At 36.8% G+C, this 15,692-nt stretch overlaps 1 protein-coding gene across 1 annotated transcript in view; it reads left to right on the top strand.

The window, feature by feature from the left end:
• Positions 1–1,242: 1,242 nt before the first annotated feature.
• Positions 1,243–15,692, top strand: part of LOC124857057 (neurexophilin-2) — a 92,502-nt gene continuing 78,052 nt past the window's right edge. The window contains exon 1 of the mRNA XM_047348142.1: positions 1,243–1,778. Coding sequence (XP_047204098.1) covers positions 1,725–1,778 — 54 coding nt within the window. The 5' untranslated portion in view covers positions 1,243–1,724. The remainder of the gene's footprint in view (positions 1,779–15,692) is intronic.

The following is a 15,692-nucleotide window of genomic DNA, read 5'->3' as shown; positions in this document are numbered from 1 at the left end:
ATCTTCGTAGTATAATAGGGTAGGTGGTCAGACGTGATTGTTTACACACAAACAGATGCACTGCATTTCCAAGGGATTTTACTTGGTTTACTGCGACCAGAAAACTACATATGTAAAAGTGTTTGCAGACGTCAGCCAAGCATCTTTTATTTTAGACACTTACATACTTTACTTTATCATTATCACATTATGAAACATTTGCAACAGTTGGAATTTTTATTTAATGTGCACATTAATTATTCCATAAAGCTTCTAATTCCCCTAAGAAACACCCCGTCATGCTGTAAAACCAATGTAGCTGAGGCCATGTTAAGATTTAAGATTTAAAGAAGGTTTTAATTGTATTGGATCTTAAGCAGAATTTGATATAGGAGGTCCAATTTTAACTAAGAGCACAACAACCACTAACACTAACTAATATCTCTTAAATTAAAGTGTCTAAGCTTGTGTGCCATAAATGACTTATTAGCAAACAATTAAATTAACTGTCACAGAATGTGTTTCCTTAGCCCTCAATTGTGGAAAATATATATTATTTACTAAATAAATAGCAGTAAATACAGATTGGAGGCAGATTTTTTTCTAAAACTTTATTATTTAATCTGGCAGTGATGTTTGATGTACAGCTTTTAAATCCTGACTCAGTAAAGTGGGGGAGGAAGAGGGTCTACTAGTCCACACAGGAAACCACATGAATTTATTTGCAGTTATTGTGTATCAAATGAGAATCAAGCACAAACATCAGCAGATACATTGTCACATTAAGCATTAAGACTGTTACCGTACCCATAAAACTATTAAAATCATCCCATATATGATTGTAATGGGTTCATTTTTCAATTTCATTTTTATGAAAAAAATCTTCAACTTCAACTTGAAAAGAATTTCGAAAACCTTTCAATTTTGATATCCAAAACGTCCTTGGGGGCCCCCTGCTGACCTGGAGGTTCTAAAAAGCTGCTTGGGTCGCTTTTCCTTAGCAGTTTTATCTCTGATTAAAGAAAGTGTCAGAAACTGAAATATTAAAATTAATTTTAGACAGTAATGAACTCACTGAACATATGAAGCTGATCAGAGCCTAACAGATAACTTAATCAGGTTATTTAATGATGCAAAAAATTCAAACACCAAAAAAGACCTGGGCATCTGGAAATAAGGATTATTATGATCTCCACTACTCACAGTTTTCTTTAGGTTCTCATATGGGAAGAAACTTCTCTACGTGCAGCCGTGGTTAGTGTAGTTTCCAGTGAAAGAACAATCAGATGTGCGCCGTCAGTTGTGCTTGGTCGGAGAGGGAGGGTATAGGAGAGACAGAAAGAGCTGCTGTGTGCGACAGATCTCATCTCTCAAAATCAACCAGTCAGTGTCCCAAAACGCGAGAAGCGCTCCTGATCCTCTCAGGAACCAGCTCGCAGACTGACTTTGGTCTCCACGCAAACTTCCGACGCTCCACCATGTCCACCGGGGGCCAACACCGCGGATGTGCCACATGAGGTGGACCCAAGAAACTGATAGCAGCGCTCAAAGTTTGCCCACGGAGACCACTGTGAGTCTTAACAAAGCGAACACGCAACTTTCAACGTGTTTTCTGCTCCTGTGACACTTTCCCCTCGTCACCTGGCCCGGCACTTGGGATTGCTGGGATTCAGCGGCGTGTCTTTTTTATGTTCAGCCGAGGAGACGAGCAGTTTTTCAGGGTGGTCCGCTATTAGGAAGGTGACATGCAGGTTCTCGGCTGGATCACAGTTCTCCTCTGTCAGTGGATCCTACAGAAGGTGAGTTGTACTGAATAGAGGAAGAACAAGCAGATATGTTTCTTAGAAATCATCTGCTGAGAAACTGCTCAGGGGCATGCTTTCAATGCTGATTTTAAAGATGTACAACACAATAAAAATGTTTGTTAACTGAACATAATGTCTGCTTATAAGACGTGAAAGAACCCCGATATAACTGTGTTTTTGTTCTTTTTCCATTTTGTTGTTTTCCCCTTTGACTGGAAAGAAAAAAGGCGCATGTGCGCCTCTGCTTCCAAGCGCGCAGATTTGTGCTGCCTGAGCGCTTCCTTTTCACTCCCAGTTAAGCAGCCCTCCTTATCCATTTATCTATTTGCCCTTCCAGCCACTTCCTCTAAATTTTTCTTCAGAAGTTGAATACGCCCGTGGCTTGGTTTATTATCTTGCCATCTCTATGTGGAAAAGAGTTGGTGCGCTCAGTTGTGTTTGCTGAAGCTGTTCCAGTGGCAGCTAAATGTGCACGCGTGTGTGTATAAGCGCAAGAGGTTATTTCTTAAAAAGTTTTCTTAAAAATCTTACTTAGACCGTAATATTGCTCATGTTATGTCTTTACTCCCGGAAATAGAATATTAAAACAGACCTGAACTGAAGGGCTGATATACACCACCTGTATTCATCTGTGTCTGCTTTAGCTTTTTAGATAAAAAATTAAGAGTTCTCACTGAATTTCTTATCTTTTACCAAATCATAATCTCTAAGCTTTGTTTCCTTTTTGTTTCACGTGTGTCTACATCCGCTCTGGTTTTTTGCTCTTCTTTGAAATGTGTTATATATGGTGCATCTCAATAAATTTTAATATTATCAAGATGCTCATTCATTTTGGTTATTCATTAAAATAACGAAAGTCATATCTTCTATATATTTATTAAATTCAAATTAATATATTTAAAATGTTTATTTCTGTTGATTTAGATGATTCTGGCTTACACATAACTAAAACCCAGAAATTCAGTTTATTAGAAAATTTTTATATTACATCAGACCATTGAAAAGACTTGATACATAAATTTCAGCCGACTGAAAAGCGTGTTTATGAAACTGTACATTATACACACTCATTACTTGGTTGGGACTCCTTGTGCATTAATTACTGCATCATTGCAGCGTGGAATGGAGATGATCAGCCTGTGGCTCTGCTGAGATTTTAAGGATGCCCAATTTGCTCTAAAAGTGTCTTTCAGCATCTCTGTTTAGTTGTTCCTGGGTCTTTCAAATTCAGCTTAACAATTCTTCAAACAGTAGAGTCTCTATGGAGTTTAGGTCAGGGACATTTGTGGCCCGGTCAGGCTCAGTAATATCATCACTGACTGTGGAAACTTCACACTGAACCGTAAGCAACTTAAATTCTGTGCCTTTCCACTCTTCATACAGACTCTGAGACTGGAAATTCAAAAATTATTTTGGACCACTTATTACTGTTCAATTTCTCCTTTTCCCAGGTAAGACGTTTCTGATGTTTTTTTTTTCTTTCTGGTTCAGGAGTGGCTTAACACAAAGAATGTTGCAACTGAGGCACACTTCTGGGATACATCTGGGTGTGGTGGCTCCTGAAGCTGTAACTCCAGCCACAGTCCAACCCTTGTGAATCTCATGAAAACTATTTAATGGGCTTTGCCTCACAGTCCTCTAAATGCTGTGGTTATCCCTGTTTTCTACCACGCTTTTTCCTTCCACACAATTTGCCTTTAATATGCTTGAGCACATCACACTAAACAGCAACATTTTTAACAATGTGGCTTGTCCTCCTTATGAAGGATGTATTCCCCATAATTTTGAATGCCAAATCATGACGTATCTGTATTAAATATCCTTTTTTAGCGTTTCTAGATATTACAGTATTCACATTTTTTAAGAAACCGAACTTTAGATCTTTTTTATCTGCCAGATATAATAATAAGAATTAACAGAAAAAAGCTCTTGGAATAAATCAGTCTATGTGTAATGACTCTATATACTATATGAGTAACACTTAAGTTTATAAATTAACATTTTGATGATATCCTAATTCACTGAGATGCACTTGTTCAAAGTTCAGTGAGCAGCCTTGATGTGTAAAGCAAATCTTATTAACAGGCTAATGTCACTTGATTCAAGTGACAAAGTGAAGTGTTATGGATTCACAGGGGTGGGTACAGGTGGGGAACCTTTGCTGCCAACATATTTGCTTGTTGACAGGAAAACACTGGTGGCTTTTTCTATCTGTCTTTTCTTTTGTACACTGGCAACTGTTCACAAATCAGGAGATACGGGTTATCTTGTATTGTGAAAGGTAAGATGCAAGCCTCCTTTGAAGACTGAATGTAGATAGTTTCCTGCTGAGGGGAATTGCCACAGCCACAGTTTGGGGTTCAAGTGTTAGGTTAGGATTATATCAGCCAAGCTTTGCAGTCTTTTTGTGACTTGAAAAAAGAAATCACCTCTGTGGTGTCTCAGGAATTTGCTTGAGATTGCATGACAAGTTGAGTCCTTGGGAGCACAGTTACCTAGAGGAACAAAACAAGAGAAGTGGTAAAACATGCAGTGGAAAAAGTGAAGACAGGTAAAAAAAAAGAATTAAAAAAAGAAAGCGGGGGAAACCTATTTTTATCATCTGTTTGAACTAAACCAACCCTAAGTTATTATTCAAAATAACTTTAAGGCATTCTTATGGGTGGGTGTTTGCAAGGAAAATTGGTTTGCATTGATCTAAATTAACAAGTCTGTCCTGGAGATAGGCACCAGCTCCCCCGCGACCCACTATGGAATAAGCGGTAGAAAATGACTGACTGACTGACTATTTTAATATATTTAGACAGTTTGTCACATTTTTGTAAAGAAAGTAATGAAACTGTAGCTTCCCTACACATGTCCCGCAACATTATAATATATTTCACCTTACTCTTTGATATGATATCTCCAGTAACAGCTCTACAGAAGAAGAAAAGATGTGTGAAAAGCTTCTTTGCTCCTTTACACTCCCAGGAGAAACAATAGCATTAGAGAGCATCTCAAACTGACAAAATCCTCTTATCTCCCCCCATAAAACAACTAGCCGTATACCCCAGGGACATTACGGCAACTGAGTCACTTTAATTTCATTGTATATCGTCCCTCTTCCTTTGCAATCGTGTCTCATATATTCTGCATAGCTTTGCAATTCGGCAGCCTCTATGTGTCTTCGTAAAATATGCAAGAGGGATACACCCAAGCGTTATTGCGTGCCCACATGTTATAATCCTATTCTCTACATTGTATGGGTAAAAAAATGTTGATTAATCAGCAAACAGCGGGATCAGATGTTTTTCCATCATGGATTAATCCAGGTGGTTGGTGCTTTCCCTCCCACTCTTGTCTTTTTGTCTATCCCTCTGTCCGTCCGTCTGTGGATCATCTTGAATGTAACAACATCCCAGCTTCAGCAAGTAGGATTCACCACTGCTTTGTAATCTGTGCGAATTATATTCTCTATTCACTGATTAGATGTGTAATCTGTTGAATCATGATGACAAAAGCAATCACATTACTGCCATATCTGTTGTCTCTAAAATTGCTCCCAGAGATCAAATACTTCTTTAACCTAAAAAAACAACATGGATTCATACAGTATTTTAATGAATTCTGACATGAATTGCTTGGGATTAACCAACAATTCATTTTATTTAACTTCTTTGCTTCCTTTTCAACAGCACTATGTCCCATTTTTGACCCACTATTGCTTATGAAATGAAATGAATCTTCACGTTTCTTTGAGTGGTTAATGTCAGATTTAGGTGTTGTCCTTATAAGATACATTATTATATGTACATTTTGTGTATGGAAAAGAGCTATACATTTTAGTTTAACATAATTAAAATTATAATGGTATCTTACAACTGAAAAATGAAAGCAAAACCAGAGTGAGATATGTGTGCTGCTTGAACGGCTTCACTGCAGCTCTAACAATAGTAGTTTCTATGAGAAGGACAAAACAATGGGGGTTCAAGTGGAGCGGAGGAGAGCTGTACAAAACAACCACCCAGAACCTCTTGTGATTCAGATCCGGTAAATAAAAAGGCCATTGCACATCATTTGTGTTTTACACAACAAATCATTCATGGAATCCCTAGGGATTAATACTTTTATTTTATCATGGAAGAGACGACTGCTATCAGAATAGACATTTGAGATGCACTGATCCATCATCCAGAGATTGACATATGCCAATTTTCCTTTGATCAGGTTTTGATTGGTTATCAGTAAGTGAAATAATGAAACACCTAATTTGTTTAATCATTTTCATTCTATAAACACACTGACAACATGTACTTTGATGCATTTTGTTTAGTTTAACAAAGATCAGATTACGGTTAGGAAAATATGCTTTGAAGCATGACCAGAAAAAAGGTAGTCCTTCATTTTCTGTTGGGTTATAAGCTACTACCTCCACCAAAGAACCTGCCGCATAAGTCTTTTTTCTGTTTGATGTGTTATAAATAAATGGTGTTGGGGGTGTTGGGGATGGTGTTGGGTGGGGGATTTTTGGGCTCATGGTTTCAAGATTGGAATTCATTAGGGAGTTGGGACTATTTCATTCTGTGGTGGCTCTGGTTGGCGGGCTAGTTTGGACCATGTAGACTCCTCTTTTGTACATGGCCCTCTCTCTGGATGAGGATGGGGGTCGTTGGGGACTGGGGTCGGGGCGGGGGTTCGGGGTTCGGGCCGGGATCGCTCAGGTTTAGGTGCTGGGGCGGTCTGCTTGTCTCCATCCCCGGAGGGAAGGGGACCACCTCCTGGTTGTCCCTATGGGGTATTGGCACCTGGACCTGGGAGTATATAGTATAAATGGAGAGTGAGGGTACGGCGTCCTGGACTGCTCCGGCTGCCGGCAGGGCCTGTGGGCTCGTTGGTGCAAAAGCACACCCACATTCAGATCCACAGGTGTTTAGATTTAGGTGTTAACAGATACACAAATGTTCTATATTGAGCCGCATTTATCACAAAATACATCTTGCATTGATAAGTACTGTGCACTTTTTGGTAAAAAAGCTGTTAACATGAAAATTTCTGCAAGTGTAGAAGCAAGCGAGGAGTTATCTTGTATTCTCTTCATCCTTCTATCTTTCCTCCATTTTTTTTCTCCTTCTCTCCCCTTTTCCTTTTTGCACCACCTTTCTCTCTTTCATGCTTCTTATTTTTTTCATTTTTGTCTCTGTGACCATAACATTTGAAAGAATCTGAAAGCAGTTTCTACTAAGGTTTCTTTTATAAATATCAAGCAGAGTATTTAAGCGTTAGCTCTAATGCTCCACTTGTGAAAGTAAATCTGTTAGGCTTTTTCTTGGCACTCAGACAACAATTCTGAGCGCTACTCTGCCAGACAGGACGGTTAAAAAAAAAAAAAAAGTTATTTTTACCACATTTTTAATTGCCTAGTGGGAGTTTTTATAAAGGAGCTAGTGGACGTAATTTAAACCAGCAAAAGTCACTGGCAATGCAGGGGTCTGTTTCTACTTTTAGTATCTAACGTGATTTGGAATTATCAATACCTTAAACCCACTAAAATTAACTGACTGTTCCAATGGCTCTCAGCAGGATTTTCTGTTAGTGTTGCCATAAATCCCTTTCCCCTGCTATTTTTATGAGCTGTCAGTCAACTGTGTATGATGACTAAAGGAGGACAAACTCACTAAATATTCCATGTTTAAAATGCAAAATTCACTTTTTGGATTGCTTTTCTGATATCAAAAAACAAAAACTACAAATAGTCTTGCGCCCTGCTTTTCACTATTTTGTACCAATGCTGGTTTGATACAAAAGTTTGCGACAAGTTATGAGGGTTGCCCAATTAATGAGCTACTATTAAAAGATGGAAAATAAGTATAAAGTTATCATATTCTGTAAATGATGTACTTTTGCATTAGTGACATAAAAACATTTATCTTGCATTTATTGTATATGTTTGTGTTGCTTTTCCACCTCTATGCATCTGCGTAAAGAATCTCAACATCTTGCTAAACGACCTGCTGTTGATGACATTGTTGAGTTTAAAGAGTTTCATGAACAAAGGAAGAGAAACTACAGAGAATTTTCTCCTTTAAAAAAAGTCAGTCTTTTATGGTGTCTGTTGGTAAACTGAAATCCTACTACAGGTGTCTATGTAGGCATCTCAGGAAATTAACCAGTGACCATCAGCTTGTCAGACAGCGTTACAAAGCAGAGAACAGCTAAGAAGGTCTGGTGTTCTGCAAATTGACTTTTACCTTCATACCAAATAAACTCGTATTCTATTTATTTTACATTCTGGTTTCAATCTTTCACTTTTCTGTACAACTGTTAACTGAATTTAGGAAGTTTATTAATTGGCTGCAGCTATGTCTGCCCGTTGAGTAAATTGCTGAATGTTTGTGCTTCGATTTACTATGAAATTAAAATGCATGGCATATATTAGGCAAATGTTTTTATTTTATAGCTAACCTGCTTCATTTTAAGAAGATTTCAATCTTTCACTTAATAGCTGACCTGAAAAACGGTCCATTGGGCCAAAATTATACTAATTTTGAATTGAAATTCTAGGCTGCAAAAAATCATCAAATAGTCCTGCACTTTTGTCAGCCCTGCTTTAGAGAGAACAACCTCTCAACATTCTTACCTGTGCCACTCACCATAAGCGTGTCTTTGCAACAAAATAAGGGTAAACATAGCCATAGATATTCATTTTACAAGGCTTTGGACATCAGTTATTTTCTGAAATACCATCCCAATAGACCAACTTGCTGTAAATACCATAAACATTTTAAGTGGGAATGTTGGTCTGAGTTCCTGTTCTTTATTTTCATGGTCAGTGTGTAATTGCGCCTTTTAAAAGAAGAAACATTTCCAATGTTTATATGAGTATATATGCTTCTATTGAGGAACAAAAAAATAGGAAAAATAAGTTAGATACTTTATTCCAGCTTCCATCCAGCTATTCTGAAGCAGATGTATCAGGTTTAAGTACAGACACATATCAGACTTCTTCAACCATAACAGAAGAGTAGAAGTTGTGTTGGAAGCTTGCTTCGGGGTCAGGTCACTAAACATTTTTAAATCAAGATCTAGATTGGAACTTTGTTCCAATTTAGGGCTACTGACCCGTCAAAGAAAGTCTGCCTGTGCTGCTTTCTGGATGTGAGATCCAAGGCGATGTCTTTCTTATGCACAAAATAGTCAAAAAAGCAAAGAGAAACTAAATGCTCTGACAAGAGAACACTGATGCAGCAGGAGGACGATATTCATATTTTATGTTTTATTTGTTTAGTGTCGAGTCCAGCAACATTTATAACTTCAAAGATGGTCATGTTTTTTTTACCCCTTCATTGAAAAGCTGTGGTTTGTCTTATTAGTTAGTACTGAAATACCCAAATCTTTACAACACACTACCTTTTTCACCGGTTCTCCACCACAATCTCTGAACATACCACTTGTCTTTATTTAAATATTTGCTTTAAACTAAACGATTTGCAAAGCTGTAGCCTAACCAATGATATATTTGACATAATCTCCACTCTGACCTTTAGACAGACAGTTTGTGTAAAATATTTTTTCTTTCTGCATTTTAACTAGCAGTAGTTTTTCAGTTGCCTAAAATAGATTTTCTAATTATTATGTGTCAGGTTTTATATTGTTAAATTATGACCAACTATTACTAACCACCAGACACATCAAGCTAAACCTAATTATTTATCTAAGCTGCACTTGTGCTATCAAATTACTAAAGTCTGTTTAGTGTGAACAAGTTGTGATGCTCTGATAAAGACGTTTGATGATGATTGGAGAAACATGAACACTTAGAGAGAGGCAGAAAGACCTTTTGTAATTTTGTTGATGTTTTTTCAATATTATGAAAAATGGAACCCTTTCACAGTTTTGAACTGTAGAATGAGGAGTCTTGCTGTTGCACTGACTAGTGGTTTTCAAGGTATGCATCTAAAAACACTTGATTATACCCTATTTCCAAGGAATACTGCTCGGATTCACTAAGAGGGCCTGAAACTTCAAATGACAGACAAACACAAGCTCACCAGATAATGATAACCCTGTTCAAACAGAATCTCTCTCAACATTTTATCCTAAGAAATCTTTACTCTGTTTCTCAACCCTGAAATAAAATGTCTGCCTTTGTAATGGTACCTGGGTGCATTAGTGCATTATATAGATAATTTTAACATGCAACCAAATGGTGAGAAGCAGACATAAGTGCTGTATGAGAAACACAGCTACTGAAGTGACAAAGGTTGCCATTAATATAAATAATATTTTCAAAGTGGATAGTCAATTCCAAAAAAACGATCCAGACACACTTTCAGTGGCAGTCCCCCTCTGTATTTACAGACCAATGATGCATTGCACCAAATGTGTGAAAACGGTCTTTATGTTTCACATAAAAAAAAAATGACAAAAGTAATGTATTGCAGCCTGTTCTTCATAAGTTATTGATAATGTTGTTTTGTTTGTTTTGTGCATTAAGAATTATGACTAAAGTCTAATAAAATATTTTCTTAATCAGCTTTAGGATCTCATCTGCTTTTCCTTGTTTTATTTGGAGCTAAAACAAGCACAATTCTTATATTTTATCATACATATATATAGGTAAAGTCGTCATTTGAAAACTGCTTATTGTATTTACTCAGGTGATTGTTGGCTGATATTATAATTTGTCTAATGATCTGAAACACTCAGCTATGACAAAAAAGCAAAAACAGAACAAATTTGTCATGGGGCAAATACATTTTCATGGCACTATATGAACTACTATTGAACAGTAACTGGGGAAAATGACTCCCTGAGAGAAGGTTGTAGAGAATGAACAGAGAAGCTGTACCACTGGTAAATAAATGAGTTGCTTCTAATGTGTTTGTGATAAAATATGACACATGAAAGTATCCAACCTATCAGGAATGACATATATCATCTCTGAACACATTCATAAACATGTTCGGAGCTGGGGGAGAAAATGAGCAAATGCTTGAAGTAGCTTCCTAATTGTCTCTTATTGTCATGAGGGACATGGGCACCACTAGGAGATCCTCTTGTCAGAGCATTGCCAAATACTTACGGAGCCAGAGAGGGAAGCATAATGTTAGAGCTGGGTGTGCTGTTGCCCTGTACAGTCTGACATGATCAACCATCAATCACTGAACAAGGTCATATGCTGAGTAGAAGATCAGAGGGAACTGTTTATCATTTCACTTGATTCGAACAGATGTTCATTTTAAGGAAGATCAATAAATTGGAGTACATTGCTCAAAACTGTTAAGTCTGTTTTATTTTGCGTAGATGTTTCATGATGTGTAAAAATTAACATTAAGTCTAACTTGATTGTATTATAATGTATTTTAATTATTGTTTGTTATGTGTTTACCACATATACTGAATATTTTTGCATATCAGCTACACAACAAAGAACATTAACTGTGGCATTAAATACTTTTCAGCACAAAAAGAAAAAAAAAGAGGGATTTAAAAAAAGGCAGAGAAAGGGCTAAAAGACACCTCAAAAAGTCTGAGGTCACCTAACATCTAAGTTTGTTAGATACCAGACCCATAGGATGTGTTAGAGGCATCTCAGGAGACCACCAGGAGTTCAGGCTCTCACAGGTCAGAGCTTGTTTTCATTGCATTATTATAAGACTGATGAAACTTTTGAATGTTATTCAAATTTCAAATAAGTTTAATTTTACTGTAAATATTTAAACACTGATTTTCTAAGATAACAAGGCAAATATAACAAATGTGCTTCCAAAATTAGCCAGACAGAACTACACAATTATAACAATAATTTGCTTTCTCATTTTATCCTTTATAAGTGGAGACAGAAGGATTTTACAAGGTCAGAATTCTTTTGTAATATTGTATCATAAATAATTGGCAAACAAAACCATTAAAATTTGATTTGTTTTTAGAATTAGTAGCGGTAGAAGAGGTAGTAGTAGTTGTAGAAGTAGTACTAGCAGTAGTAGTAGTAGTAGACGTGCGAGCAGCTATAGAGCCAGGTGTAGAAAACAACTGAACTGAGGGAATTCCCTTTGTTTGGGAATTTCATCTGACCAGATTTAATTAGGATTAAAAATAAGCAACAGATCATTGCTTTCGCTCTGTGAAATCTGAGATCAGGACAAATTATAGCTTTAACAAAATTGGTGTTTAATTATCTACATAAACAATAAAAACATCCACAAATTTGCACACAAAGTATGAAAATTTTGCATGTTTTTCTTGGATGAAAACAATATACCCACGTTTGCTGCTGAATGCAAAATAGAATTTTCTTTACAAAAGTGGTACATTTCAAAGGAAAATATACACACTTTTCAAAGGTTTTAAGTGTCACTGCAATTTGTTTGGAGCAGTAATGATTATAAAGTCTTACAGCTGTTTTGAGGAAGGATCTGCGTTAAGGTGTCGTTTTGCACCTAGGATGCAGCAGTTTGTCACTGAGGGAGCCCTCCAGTTCTGCAACAGCTTCATGGGGCGGTAAACATTGACTAGAATGTTTTTTTTTACTAGAGTTCTTCTGTCTCCCAGTATCTGCACTGGGTCAAGGGGGCATCCTAGGACAGAGCTGGCCTTCCCGATGAGCTTATCTAACCACTTCCTCTCTGGTGTAGATAAGCTGCTACTCCAACAAACAACACCATAGAGCATGGCTGATGCCACCACAGGTCTTCAGGAGTGGCCCCTGAGTGGATGATTAAGGGCTGAGAGGTGTGAAGTTTGGAAAAGAAAAGCAGGCAGTGGTCGAAGATAACGGGATTTGTTTTAGAGGTGATTAGGTTGGGGGAGGACTGAGTGTCTGACCAGACCTGCTGAAAACCTGGTTCAGATAATTCACCCACCCTAAATCTCCTACAACCTGGAAGTTTGGTTTACAACCTGTAATTCTTTTCAAGCTCTTCCAAACCCTACTGATGTTGTTCTTCTGCAGCTGGTCCTTCATCTTCTTTCTGTAGATGTTTTGGTCCCTGATCTTCCTTTTCAGTTTTTTCTGCAGAACTCTCAGATTCTGGTTTCTCTTCATCTCCTTGAGGAGAGCCTTTTTATCAGGGTTGATCCAGGACTTGTTATTAGAGAAACACTGTACCTTCATCAGGGGCACAGTGTTGTCCACAGAGAAGTTAATGTAGTCCATAAAGCAGTCTGTCATGCTGTCAATGTTCTCCACATGAGGATTACAGAGGTCTTCCCACACAGAGCTTAAGCGGTCCCTCAGAGCTTCTTCTGTCTCCACAGACCATCTCTTCACTGTGTGTGTGTCACAGCTGGTTCTCTGTGTACAAGGGGTTTGTACACATAGGTGATGAACCATGGTGGGGGTCTGAGCCCAACTTTATATATATAAATATATATATATATAAATATATATATATATATACATATATATATATATATATATATATATATATATATATATATATATATATATATATATATATATATATATATATATGTATATATATACATATATATATCAATATATATATATAAATATATATATATATATATATATATATATATATATGCATGTATATATATATATATATATATATATATATATATATATATATATATATATATATATATATATATATATATATATATATATATATATATGTTATATTATTGCTGGACATCACAATTTGTAGAGGGCCTCTAAATGTATTTTATATTCAGTGTTTGCTACAGTTACCCCATTTGGATTTTTCTCCTCAGCATCATGCTGTCAACCATGCTTTCATTCCAAATTGTGCTGTATTGTGTATTTTATTACCACACTTGCATGCATTTTAACTTAAACTTATTCTCAGCTCAAACAGAATGTAGTTTTTCTTGTAACTGCATTAAAAGTGGAAAATAATAGTTTTTACAGGTTTTAACAGTTAAATCCAAGTAATCTCAGCGCCTAGACTCTCAATTCTTCCTCTAGGGAAAATCTGATTTATTTTTCTGAATTCTGAATATATGCTGCTCTTGTTTTGCCCAATTTTCTTCCAGAGTTTTGTTGTTGTCCTTCTTTTGCATTATTTAATAAAATAAAGCAGCAGAGAAAGTTTATGGGTAAAGTGGTCAGCCCTATTTACTCGTGTTGCTCCACTTTGAGAGGTCCCCTGTCATCTTTGTGATATAGGCAGGGTGTAAATCTCTCTCTCCCCCCTCTCTTTTTCCTGGCTGTGAGGAGCTTTGGAAATAGATCACATCAGAAGAGACAGTTGGCTCTCGATGATGGGCACCATGTTTGTTTCATACATGCTTGATGAGTAGCTCAGCTCTCAGAGGGGGCCACCAGTTGCTGATGGTCAATGTGTTGCCGAATCTAGGCTTCTCCAGGGAGAAAACGCGCACTGTGCTTCATACTCTAGCAATTTGATCCACCGGTATGGCCCTGTGTTTGCTAATGTGAGGAGCATGCATTATAGCTCAAGAGTAGCTCACGCATTGTACTGAAATGTAAGAAATCATTACATAGATAGTAATATACATGCAAGTCTGCAGATATTTGTTATACACAACTACATACAACTACAGATACATACAACCACTTTTAAAATCACTTCCTTTCTTAGTTTTAAAATAAACAATCCCTCTTCTCTATCTTTATGTGAAATAGTGTTCTGTTATTTGTTTTGTAATAATGCACCAATCATAAGGCCAGTAAAGATGCACACCATTTTTCTCTTCATTGGCCCTGACTGATGATGGGAAGGTCAATTGCAGAAAAATCTGAGTTTTTTTTCCCTGCAGTTCCTTAAATGCATCAGAAGTGATATCTCCCAATTCCTTCGGCTTGTAAATGCATAATCATACAGCATGATATTTGATGCAGTCTGTTTTAAGTTGACTACATCAGATAAAATTCAGGGACACATGCTATGATGCGTAAATGGGGATAATCTTGCAATTCCTTCATTTCCTATAAAATTTAAATCTACTTCCTATATCAGGGAACCTGCAACCCCCTTTTCTCCTTATATATTTTATTTCAGTTTCATTTCTGAAGTAAAATTAGAAATTAGAAATGTAATTTCAAGACCCCTTCTAAAAATATCTTAGCAGATATAAGGCTTCTGCATTTATAAAACTAGGATTGGATTTTACATCGACTCATAATCCAAATATGTAATGACTGAGTCAGCAAGTATAGTGGATCTTTTGCAGGCTTTTAGATCTTATATTTTATGTGCACTAAGTTTAGCTCTTTATCGGCATGAATGCCTGCCAAGGTAAGCAGCTTGACCCCACCAGCTCAGAGCATACAACACAAAACAGCTTTAGAAAGAATAAACACAAAGAAGCCCGTTCAGTCTGAAAGAGAATTTGAATATTCTCTCTCAATGATTGACTTTACATAGATGACCATGCTGATTTTTTTCATTCAGCTCTATTGTCAAGCTTACATGCTTCCCCTTTAGGACAGGCTTTTGTTTGTGTCTCTGCTGAATCAAAAGATAACTTGTGTTCTGTAGTCAGGACACAATTTACAGAAATGACCGAACCTTCAATTTTGTAAAGGCTGAAGATGATGGACCACAGTTTATGACCAAATTCAAGAAAATATGTAACCAAAACACGCAGGACAGACAGATAATTTAAAGTGGCCCACAAAACTAACACGTATGCTTCTAGAGTGTGTTAAAAGGCCCACACATGCAAAAGAAAAAGAAAAGCTAACTACACAAAGAAAAGCTATGCAGCAAACAAGAAAATATGTTTAGATTTTCATTTCACCATAACATACGTAAAAGATACAGCAAACGTGAAGAAAAAGGTGATCTGGTCATTTAAGAACACAACTGAACAGTTTGACCTTCAAGCAATAATAATTAACACATCACATGACCCTGAGCACACCATGCCCACAGTGAAACATGGTAGTGGCAGCTATGGGATTGATTTTCTTTAGCA

Source organism: Girardinichthys multiradiatus, chromosome 20, assembly GCF_021462225.1.
Source record: "Girardinichthys multiradiatus isolate DD_20200921_A chromosome 20, DD_fGirMul_XY1, whole genome shotgun sequence".
Lineage (NCBI taxonomy): Eukaryota > Metazoa > Chordata > Actinopteri > Cyprinodontiformes > Goodeidae > Girardinichthys > Girardinichthys multiradiatus.
This window is presented reverse-complemented; position numbering and strand designations above follow the sequence as displayed.